General features: G+C 44.5%; 1 protein-coding gene across 2 annotated transcripts in view; it reads right to left on the bottom strand.

Annotated features, from left to right (window-relative positions):
• Nucleotides 1-12,246, bottom strand: part of Med (Smad/Smad4 homolog Medea) — a 50,871-nt gene that overhangs the window by 10,383 nt on the left and 28,242 nt on the right. For both annotated transcript variants that reach the window (XM_077706164.1, XM_077706165.1), the window contains 5 exons: nt 11,856-11,951; nt 8,178-8,330; nt 7,277-7,339; nt 5,660-5,843; nt 3,318-3,486 (listed from right to left, as the gene is read on the bottom strand). In XM_077706164.1, the coding sequence (XP_077562290.1) occupies nt 3,318-3,486; nt 5,660-5,843; nt 7,277-7,339; nt 8,178-8,330; nt 11,856-11,951 (665 nt within the window). The remainder of the gene's footprint in view (nt 1-3,317; nt 3,487-5,659; nt 5,844-7,276; nt 7,340-8,177; nt 8,331-11,855; nt 11,952-12,246) is intronic.

Genomic DNA, 12,246 nt, shown 5'->3' with positions numbered 1-12,246 from the left:
TCCTCCGCTAAACATATTTTTAAGAATCATGAACCAACTAGCCCCCAACAAGTTTTGACGCAATTCTTCCCCAAGCATTGAATCTCAGCGGCCTAAATAATTTCTCGAGTTCGCGTGTTCACGTTTCTGCCAATAACGCAGCAATCGACAAACAGCAGCTCGCAGCCGCATGTGTCGCAGTGGGTGGCAAAATGACCAGCCGCTTTATTTTTAGCGTTATTGTGGTGCCCCCGGAGGCGGTCATTGAGGCATCTTACGGTTTGACCGGTATACAGAGATTCGGCGTCGTTAGTTTGGCGTTGATTTGGCCTCAGTGGAGCAAATAAAATCTAGTTGTAAGCCAGCGCTTTGTCTGTCCTCTTGCTATCGTCCTCAGTCTTGTCGTTCGTGCTGTGGTTCAACATGTGCGAGCACAGGGAAGCTCGCAGAACCCATTTTTACCTTCATGCCCCACTGGAGTGTCACATGCCCTCCAAGTAAACGTCGTTCCTCTCAGCTGCGAGTGGTAATGCCACTCCACTAGCTTTTTCAGCAGCCCTTGGTTCGCATATCTGTCACATCATAGGACCATCCCTGAAGCCATTTGAGATCCTCAAAGGCCCACAGAACATAAATTTCATAAACTCATGTGCCCCATCAGCCTGCCAGTATTTTAAAGTGGATATTGGAGGGTGAACCCATACTCGCAAGAAATAGGTTAACAATTATTGTGCTTATTTTAGTCCTCATTCATTCAAAATACCATCACATAACGTATTGAACTTCACAAGCAATCCTGTGAAATACCACAATGAAATTCACAAGGCAATTGGAAACAATGGTTCTGATGAATCAAAATTTGTTGTGAAAATTACATAAAGGGAGAGGGGGGGGGAAAGCACCTAGGGCTACACTACACCTCCAACTAAAGTTTATTTTGTAAAGACACACACTGAGGAACAAAAATTTTATCTTCTGCAGCGGGCAAAGCAGTACCAGTGAATAAAAGCTTGAGCAAAACGAGGGGCACTTGTTACCTGCAAGTTTTTTTCTAATATCTTCATAAGAGACTCGCAGAGCCCCTCGGAAAAGCTGCATGTGGTTTTCATACCTTGCAGATAACATGACCATACCCACCGAACAGGTTATTGCCTCCTGCGTGCTTTCTGCTTTCATTTTTCCCCTTGTGTGGGTGTTGCCATAGGATACTGTCATTTGGCGTCTTTGTTCTGTGTAATAAGATAAACTTCAGGAGCATCTTTCTTTTTCTTGGTGCTTGCATTGCTGAAGACGGGGAAATCTTCAACACTGTGTGTGTTTGAAAGGTGTCTGTCTGATTTCAGTCATTACAGTAACCTCTATACACAGGCAGTTTAGTCTCTTGATGAAGTGCCATTAAGTAATTGACACCAAATTGTCAATTTTCAATTGTCGCCCCAAAAAAGTCACGATATCAGAGCAATGACAGTGTGTGTGCATTTGTGATGCTATGAACGCAGAACCTTAAAAGCTCTAGCTGCTCAATTTCGAGAAAATTTCATTGCAGCAAAACGCCCAGATAAAATAGCCTGTCAACAACGGAACCTTGAGCAACTTCACGGGGAATCGGAAACTCTTCATTGTAACGGAAATTCCATTAAAGCAAACTTTGTTGTGGGTTTTGACTGCATATTAGCTGTATGTACTGAAGACCAAAGTGAAAGACAACAAAAGATAAGCCCAGCCATTTGTCAAACTGTCAAACCTGATTTGAGTTTATTAATAAACAAGAACCAATTAAATTGCATTTCTACTCACTCTTATTTAAGTAGCGATGGTTCTTTGCTGGGTTTAACTCACTGATTAGAACTGCTTACTTAATTATGAAAGCAAAACCTTACAGCACTGGTGAAACATAGTGAGTGAACAGGAGCTAAAAATTGCTGCAGAGATTGGCAGAACTCTGTCCACTGCAAAGGTACTTCAAAGTTTCAAATGTCATTTCAACACAGTAAACGCAGATGGCTGAAATAAAATCCATTGGTGAAGCATGGGTATTATGCTGGACTATCATCTAGTACTAATGGCAAATGAAAGATGTGAAACCACTATAATACCGTTATGCGCTGTCTTGCTAAAAGACAGAGAGAGAGAGAGAGAGAGAGAGAGAGAGAGAGAGAAAACTAAAAGATCTGATAGAGGGAGGTGGAAATGTGGAGTTCAAATGTCCAGAAAACTTTTGTCTGTTCCATTCCTGCAGGAGGGTCTCCAGGCATAACTTCTCATGGTTCAGTAAAGCAGGCAAGAACTGCTCAATGCTTACACTGAAATAAAGTTTAAGACAAAGGGGAAAAAACCTGCAGCCCCACTGTAGCAATATTTTTTTTCCCACCCTGCTCGTCGCTTTTCCAAAATGAAAAAAAAAAAAAAAAATCAAATGCAAATACACTTGTTATACCTGTTATACCAAACTGCAACCCAGAAAAGTGTGCAGCTATGCAGAATAAGTGGCAGGGCCCCATCAAAGTACACGAAGTGCTACAGGCTACTGTGCCCACTAAGAGGCACTTGCATTCTTGCTTGCTGCTAAAGGCATCACACTAACATCACAGCAAAAGGAGCAAGAAAAGGGAAATCAGATTTTCCCCTGCATCACTTTTCATTCAGGCCAGGAACCTCTTCAGACGGGACCAGTAATAAAAAATTAAAGCCGTTCCACTCAACGTGAAAGCTGTCAGAAGTGCAGAGAAGTGATTCGCCATGATGGGCTGCAGCGCCGTTATCCGCTCACTGCTACCACTCAGTGCAATTCGAATTTCCCACCTTCACAGTGCTCGCACGCCCCCTGCCTGAAACTGCGGCAGCGGGAGTTCTGTTGTTTTCGTGTTTGCCTTTCCTCCCGCACGTGACGGCGTTGCACTGCCACTTTTTTTCACTTACTGTCGTAAAAACCAACCCAACGAGCGTTCCTAACTAAATGAACGCAGCGCCGCTGGTTAATTACGTATATTTTGCCTCAAATGTAGCTGCGGTTTTCTTTGCGCTACACAACGGGGAGATGTACGACAAGCGCCAGCGGTTCACGAGTTTCGAACGCTTATGACTATATAAACCACTTGGCTTTAAAAGCCTCTGGGTTACGCCGTGACAACCACCGCTACGACGGGATGCCGTGTGGCTCTACTTGGGTCCAGCGAGTGAGCTACAACGACACGGCGAGCCCCTAAAGTGCTCCGCAGTTAAAAACAGGAGCGTATAAATGCTGTGTCCGATAGCCGCATTGAAACAAGAAGCTGTGGTCGATATTGCTCTGGCGTTATGGAGGGAGGGGAGTAGGGTGAAGAAGACAGAGACGAGACCTTGATGTAGGCACTTGGGTAGATCTTGTGCACGGCATCCCCTGGGGCCCGGCCAGCCTCCCGGTCCAGGTAGTAGCTTTGCACAAAGACGCTGTGGTCACTCAGGCAGCGCAGCCACACGTCCCCTTCGCCCCTCAGGTCGAGCTGCACCCCTTTGCCGATGTGCAGCCTGAAGGAGAAGAAGAAGAGGAGAAGGAAGATGAGAACGCCGCCTTTCAGTTACCTCAAGGGAGAACAGCGCCACTGCAACTGGAAAAGTGACATCCGGCACAGCTGGGAACATAATTTGCACACATTTATTATTTTTTTTCTCCAGCAGTTCGAAAGCGCAACCCCCGTTTCACCACTGAACCCTTGTGGCTTGAGGAGGCTGGCCACGGGAACACACTTGTATGCTGGCCAAGCAACCTTTAACAAATTGCGAGCAGGTTTCAATTGCGTATAAGCTGGGTCTGAACAAAAGCAGATTCAGTAACAACAATGTAAAGGCTAGAGGAATTGAAGCCGACTAGGCAGCGACAGCACTGATCACACTGCCAACAGAGCAATGCCATTTAAAGGGGCCATGCAGACAAAATACAAGTTTGTTTTGTTCGAAATATTTCATGTTTTAGAGTGCCCCCAGCACTTGCCCGGCTGCAAACAATGCCATATTCACTGAGAAATTAATCAATTTAGGTTAAAATTTTCATTCTTCGCCAAATCGTGCGTTTTCATGATGTCTGCCATGATGTCATGAGGGCGGGTATTCAAATGAACTTCCAGTGCGTCATTAGGCTCCGCAGCACTGCTTACCGCCAGTCCTCCCAGATGGCGCTACCATAGTCAGCGGCAAACCGTTGTCCACCGTTGCTTCGTTTTTTGACCATGTTTGCACCTGGCTTGTTTTTGTTATGGTAGAAAGTAATCGTTTCGTGAAGCATGTGGTGTGCTCGACAAACAGGGCCACGTAAGACAACATCGCTTACGCCAATCAGTCAGTGTCGTGTAAGACAACTCCAAAGTGACGGCCTGCTGTACAGCTAGTGTGCCCAGTACCAACAGCAGTGCACGTCGGCACTTCTATATTTACATGTATTTTTGTAACTTTCATTGTTTACCACACCATTCTCACTGCTGTAAAATGAATATGCATTACATTTAAGCACAAATAGCTTTTTTGGCAAGCTTATAAGCCCTGCCTAATTTGCATTTGCGGGCTTCAGCCAATCACACAGCTGGGCATATGATATCATAGGTTTTGTTGCGGGAAATTAGCTAGTGGGTCGCATGGCCATTCACTTTTTCCCTAATTATATAGCTTATTTGAGCGAAGTGTGCGTTAAAAGTGGTGCCACTATGATTCTAAAGAGGCAATTTTTCGAATGAACCAAACGTGTTTTGTCTGCATGGCCTCTTTAAGCAGTTTGTAGGCAGCAGACAGCCTGAGTGCATCCACTCCTTCCAAACTTTGTAAATAAAACAACTTTCTGTTTACGACGTAACGCCACAAAAGTGTACAAAAGCTTGACTGCACGATGCAGCATACAATGAGTTCAACAGATGTCTCCTCAGGTCTAGACTGAACGTCTGAGCTTTAACCATGCAGTGACCACTCCAAATCATAGCCACCATAACACGGCCCCAGCTAAAAATAGCACTGCCTAATTCATTTCAATTTGCACAGCAGAGGGAGTTGTTTCAGATAAGGCTGTGTTTGTGTCAGAGGGGTTGTTTTACGCATGCAATCATTTGGGCAAAATGTACTGTGCCAATGCAAGGTTTAAAAAAAAAAAAAAAAACACAGCCACAAAAGACGGCAGTCTCCAAAGGTACGTACAGTACTCCAATCTCTACAATCTTTACCCTTACCATGCTTTCTCAATTAAAAAAAAAAAAAAAACTTTTTCTCACAGCCAACATGCTTCCAGTGAGGTTGAGTGCTTCGATTTAAGCATGTCCTTGTTAAAATTCCAACTCTTTTTTTTAAGCTTTTTTTTGTGCTCCAGTGAAGGATGGTGCTTAAAATCGAGAAAATACGGCACTTAAAAAATTTAAGCACCTTTTTCAGCCCCTACTGAAGCCACAAGACAATTCCATGGTCATGAAATGGCCTCAAAAACACACAGCCAGGCCTAAACACTGCCACGAAGAAAGCCTGCCCTCCCTGCCTTTCCATACACTTGCTTTTATTATGCTACTGTTACCCACTGTACAAGCACTAAACACAGGGAGTAAAAACACAACTCCGTGACATAGAGGTCATACTGAAACGACTTAAAGGTACTTGTTAATAACTAATTCTAAGTTAAATTTCCGCAGCCCCCTCTCGAGGTAACCAACCGGCCAGGGAGGGACCGTACCTTGCTTTCTCGCTCTTCTCAGTTCGATGGACGTTGGAGAGGGCGCCAAGGCAGAAGCGGTTTCCGCCAGACGGGTCGACGTAGCCGTCAATGATGACCCCAGAGAACGATGACGGAACCTTGAACGTCTCGCCCACTTGCTGGTCCAGCTCAAAGTATGCTATTGAGCACCAGTACTCGGGAGCTGCACACAGGATGATGATTTTGAAACCTCCCCACAGAATCAGGACAGCAGCAATCTTTGGTCACTAAGCTCAATGGACATTTTTCTTTTCTCTGCACTTGAAAATTGGACTGATCATGGTCCTATAGGATACAAGCAAGTTTTTTCCCGCCGAAAATGCATTTAAGGACAATTGGAAACAAACTTACCAGGAATCAAAAACAGAAGCCACACTAAAAACATGTCCGCCCAAAACGTTTTGCTCTTGAGGGCAGACACCAGTGTTGAAGTTATCTTTGTCCCTAACCTGCATACGTGAGCTGTTCATCTTCAGTGTTTTCGTGTCATGCTAAGAGCTAATGGCAATAATTTCTTGCCTAAGTGGCACAAACTTTGGTGTAGGGAAATACGTCAAGCCATTCCTTTGAGAAAGTAGTTTGGGGAAATGCACTATAAAATAGTTTATGCTTGGAAGAATAAACGTTATAGTTTTGCGGTTTCACTGATTGAGAAAATTCTACAAGCTTTCAAATGCAGCAAAAATGTGACGATCCAATCAGCACACCCCCACATACTATGGGTAGAAGTGGACCTTACAGTAAAAATAGGTTACTTTTCAGAGAAAAAGAAAAAGAGAATTTAGAACATAGGGCAAAATTCATCATTTAGGTACCGTAATTAGAGTGACAGCTCAGTAAATACTATAATACAACTGTAATGTTTTGAAAATACCTCTGTTCTTTAAGACTTGTAGATTGGGAATAAAACTATAGCTACAAATTGATTCTTTGGGGTGTGCCCTCAATACTTCTTTACCCTATTTTCCGGTCTATAAGTCGCACTTTTGTATAAGTTGCACCCCCTCAAAACGGCAGTTTTTCCAAAAAAAAAAAAAAATATGTATATAAGTCGCACCGGAGTATAAGACGCATCGGTGTACAAAAAGCACTTGTCAAAGGGGTAAACTCATAGAGGATCAGCTCATTAAAAAGTGCGGCGAAAGTACATGGTTGCAACCGCCACCGCCTCTGAATGCATCCCCCGGTAAGCAGTGCTAAACGCGTGCATCTACCTTCCAAGATCTAGACAGACCTAACTTTTCAAAAATGGTATATTGATACACACAGATGGCATGTCTTTACAGACAGTGTTTAGGCAAAACCATCGAAGCATTCTTCCTCCAACTTGCTAACAAATAATTCATTCATTTAGACGATAGAACTCTGTCCCTTAATGTGCGCTGACATCACGTAGCACACAGCCACCTTTTCGAGCGCGGACTATGCGCGGCATACATGTACCTATCCCATTCACAAGTCTCACCAGTAGATAAGACGCACCAACGAAAATTTTAGAAAGAAACACAACTGATACACCGGAAAATACGGTAAATGACTTGATATTTTTGCAAGCATTTTGCCAAAGCACTGCCAAACCACAAAGCACTGACTCACCGGGTTGGTTTGAGAGGGTTCCCTGTACAGGCATTTCTTGCTGCATCATGCTATGATGTTGCCCTGTGTGAAGCCCAGGCCACAATGTTAGAACAGCACCACAAAGCAACACTAAAGGGGCAGACGAGAAACTGAATAAGATTGAAGTGTTTGGGCTAACAAATCAATTGTTTCCAAACGCACCTGCAACTTCTGGTTATTTCAGACAAAACAAAAAAACTTTTGCTTGTTGACGCCTGTTACAATGTAACAAAGGCAGCATTGCGAGACGGCCCCAATAGTTAAATAAAGTCAACACACTTCTCTGAATGGTTCAGTGATCTCGTAGAGGATTTTTTCGCCGACATCTTTAAAACCTGTTACGGCGCAAATAAATAAAAAGAAAAAAAACGGGGAATACTAAACGCCACACTAACAATTTCGACAGTTCATTTTTCGAATCGGCACATGCATTTCAGATGAATAATTTCATTACAAGGGAGCCGCCAAAACTAATTACCAAGAGGAAAGAGAACACCCTAGTAATGACAGCCAAAAAAATTAACTCTGGAAAGACCTCGAACGTAGGAAAAACAAATTCCCAACAAAATGCGCAAAGGGAGGGGGAACAACGGTTCAGGGCCGCAGCAGCAACAAAAAACCCCTTGTCTCGCCTTACATCCCTGCAGATGAGGGGCAATCCCACTTCACACACAAAATAATTAAAAAATGCCCGGCTCCTACTACACCCAAGACCTGTTTGGCAGGAAGGAGCAAGAAGGAAAAAAAATGATAAGTGAAAGATGAGAAGGAGAGAGCTAGTCAAGCAGGCAGCGCTTAATGGAGAGGGTGTCGATTAGACGCGGCTCGAAACAAAAGGTGGGGGGAAGGAAAATAAAGAAAGAACGCAGAGGAAACGTACAGAACCCCGGATGCTGTTGCGGCTGCTGCTGCTGTTGTTGCTGTTGCTGTTGTTGCTGCTGCTGCTGCTGCCTTAACGAGTTGTCCGTGCCCGCGGGAGGAACCATGGTCTGTGTGTACGACAGTGTGCTGTTCCCAGTCCACGTGCCCCCACCTGCGGCGGGCGAGGTGGCGGCGGGGGTCAGTGGCGTTTCCCGCGGGCCTCCCTCCCCCCTCCGACCACAGCGCTGCGCATGCCCGCCACATCCGAAGCCCAGCCACCAGAGAGAAGACACCTGCCTCTCCCCGGCGTCTCGCGTGGCCGAGAGGCGGCGCACCAGATCGTAGACAGGCACGTGACATTAGCAGATGTGAAAGGGAGCGGCGACCCCCAGACAACATGCGTAGTATCGCGGGGCATTGTTGTCTGGCCGCCGGGAGAAATGCATCAAATCGGCAGACAGCCAAACAATTCAACCGCACGCACGGCCAACGGGAAGCCGCCATTGGCACAGTAGTTTCTTCCGCAATTGTATGTATACAACCAACGGCTGCCCTTGTTTTTTTTTTCCTGTTCTTTTACAATTGTTTCAGCCTGCTCCTTTATTTTCGTTTCCTTCAACAATATGGTGTAGGTTGTGCACCCTCATGGAATGTGCAACCCAAATAGCAGGGGACTGCCAACAGCCCCTCTTTCTTTTTGCTTTTCTTTCGTTTGCCTTGCAAATTACATTTTTATGCAAAAATAAGCTTGCTGCACATGCAACTTACGCAGACACACGTGAGAATAATTTTTTTTTTTTGGCTTCCAAATTAAGTGGCAACACGCTTGTTCAGGCTCAGGGGTGAGACAGCCCAAACAGATTTGGGAGCAGTTTTTTGGAGCAGCAAACGTTCAATTTTGGAGCAGAAGAACCTTGATAAGGAGCAGTTCACGTCATTTATTATGTCACCTTAGGAGCTTAGAAATTCAAATTTCTAGCAACTTTGGTGGAAAAGTACCTCTTTGAATCAATTTGGAATACACAAACACTGAAATAAACTTTAGAGAAAGTGTTTTTAACAGAGTATTGCAAGGTACGAACTTCTTAAATTGTATGTAAAATGCTGCCAAAATTTTAGAACTGAAAAACACTTCAATCGTAAAGCTTTTTTTTTGCAATTTTAATGGTTTTAAATTATTGTTTTTGCAATTCCTGACTGCCTTGTACGAACGAGTGTAGAGCCATGGCAAAAGTTGCACAAAGCAAGGTAGCAGTTGTTGCACCATTGCAATCCCTGAAACGCACGCTCACCCAAGTCGCAATTTGAGTAACGTTGCTACGTTTAGACACCTCGCTTTTGGCAATAAATTTTACTTCGAATACATCAATTATTACTACTCGTGTAATTCGCGTCAGCCGAACACGTCACGGCAATGCAGCGTGCGGCACAACATAATTCTGATGTGTCGATCGTTCGATTCCCGAGGCTCGCGAGCTCGCTGTCAAGCACAGCAATAACTGAATGTTTTGTAACATCACAATGAGTCCAAATGTTCACTTCACAAACCCCAATTATGCACGCACTGATTTCACACTAAAATACAGGCCACGGCGAAGCCATTGGCATGACGTTGTTCTCAATAGACTCCTCCTTTTGAGCGGTGCAGCCTCCCGCAATCTGCCACACGCTCTCAACATTATCCCCACGTTAGCGTCACTGTTCAGTGCCACAACAGAAAAAATAACTAAACAGGAATCCAACTGGCTGCGTCATAGAGTTTCGTTCAATAACTAGAGAGGAATCTGGCGCTGCGATCGTCCGCCGCGACGGGAAGTTCCGGATTTCGATTGGCGCTTGTGGAGCCAGTACTGTTTTCATTTGTGACTTGCATGAACGCATTTGCCTATGCGGGGTGTTGGAAAAAGCATTCAAAAAAATTTTTCTCCTTGAACTGAATACCGTACGCGCACTGACACCACCCTGAGTGGAAATTTTTTATAACCAAAGTTGCGAATCGGATAGGTTACCAATTCATTGGCTGCACAGCGAGCACGAAAACACAAATGATGGCGCTGTGTGCGGTGAAGTTGTCTGCAAATTAAGAGTCGCAGCGCTGTGTAATCGGCAGAGTAATGTACTTTCGAAGCTGAAGACGGTTGTGAACTGCTTGGGACAGCCACACCTTTCATGTGAACACCAGCTCCTACAGCGTAGACCAGCAGCACCAGCGGCTGATAGGAACACAGCTTGATGAATGTCCCCAATTCACGCTAGAATAACATCTCCAAAGGTAAGCGGTTTCTTTTTTTTATAGGCACAAAAACTTTCTTCATATAAAAAAAAAACACAAGCGCCTAAACTTTTACAAAAAGTTTTAAAAGAGGTCTGAGTCCTGCTTTATTTGGCGGCAAATGGCAAACGTACGCCACAAACCTCCTCAACTCCACGTCTGCTTATTATTTAAACGCACTGTCTTATTTTGTACAAAACCAGTTTTTGGTCACGAGCTTTTTCCTTCGCCATGCAATTTGTAAACAGTGAAAAAGGCAATTAAATTTTTTTTTTTACAAAAAAAAAAAAAATACAATTTGTGCAGCCATAGGCCTGTTTCGATCCTATGCAATCCGGTTCCAGAACTACCCATCATTCCCATCGAAGCGTAAGCACCGCCTCGGAGTTTGCGTTGACACTAGCGCCAGTTTTCTCTCTAGTTATTATTGTATGAAACTCTATGGACTGTGTAACCTAAACTGGGGAAGAGATTGGCAAAGCACACTGAGTACTTGAATTACTTGAACTATACACAGCAGCCGCTTCACCCAGCAGTCACGCTTTTTGTTGCCATAGCAATGCCCAATCGCAAAGGTCATTTCAGCAAATGCAGCTGGATAGCCAATCTCTCTAGAAGATATCGTTTGATTAGTTTCACAATCTTCTTCTTTCTGTCGTTCGTGCATTTGAGAGTGAACGACGATAATAGCGGTGACTGGAAGGCGCAAGACGAGGGTTCAGCTGACCTGGCGATAGCACCACTTACACTGCTTAGAAAACCATGTTGTCAACTTGGCCTTTTGCCCCAACGAAGCTGACATGAGCGTCGAGATCCTTGCCTTTCAGGCAGTTTTGGAGCAGTCCGGCACAATTTTTGCAATATTCATGCTTTTGGAGCAGCTTGGCGCAGGAAGACAAACTTGTATCAAAGCTGCACAATATGCGCAGCTGTCTGACCCCTGTCTAGTCGAATCAAGCTTGCAACAGCAATTTATATTTGTTAATGCTTCCGGACGCACCCACGCAGGATTCTTTTTTATTACAGTGGGTATGCCACATACTTTTTTTGGTTGGCCTGACAAGGTACTTTTATGCAAAAAGGAACCTAAGATTTTTCTCATTTTCTCAATGTGGAATTTTTTCCCAAGTTTTTCGTCAAGACAAGCTCTCAGGAAGCTTAACGGCAACCCAATACACTAAGACCTTGTTACAAGAGACACTTGGTTATAAGAGACATGTGATTGAGAATCATTTCGTTAGTTTTCCTATGTTCGCCTTGTTAGCAGAATTGCATACAAGAAAGCTTGACTACAAGAGACATGATTCCCGGGTCCCTCCAGTGTCTTTTGAACGAGGATTTACTCTAGAGGTGAATTTGGAGCCCACGTGGCACCCCGGTTTAAACGTGTCCACACAGAGGGAGAAGAAGGAGAACAGAACGAACCTGTACTGGAAAACGGCTGCATCGACTGTTGCTGGTTTATCCCGTTCATCCCATTTGGAGGAATGTGTGGGGACAGAGGAGGTATGGCCGTGTCCACTGGAAGAAACGAACGAGGTTAACACGAGCAACGATGGAAGAAAAGCTCTTGCCACAGCGGCCATTTAAAAAGTTCCTCTTTAAAAGGAATCAGTAAGAACGCAGTACATGATGAGGGGCATTAGGTGCATTCCCGTGTTTGCACACTCATGCACCCTTCATTCATGAGAATGGTAGGCAATGCGTCTATCCTCGAGCGGAGTGACCACAAATTGCATACACACGCAAGGACAGACAATTGTTCACCAGGCACAAATATTTATTCCAGGATGAAAAACAGGGGTGGAAGCAGGGT

Source organism: Haemaphysalis longicornis, unplaced genomic scaffold (assembly GCF_048455015.1).
Source record: "Haemaphysalis longicornis isolate Haplotype H1 unplaced genomic scaffold, Haemaphysalis longicornis Haplotype H1 scaffold_4, whole genome shotgun sequence".
NCBI lineage: Eukaryota > Metazoa > Arthropoda > Arachnida > Ixodida > Ixodidae > Haemaphysalis > Haemaphysalis longicornis.
The sequence above is the reverse complement of the archived record's forward strand: the minus strand, read 5'-3'. Positions and strand labels throughout refer to the sequence as shown.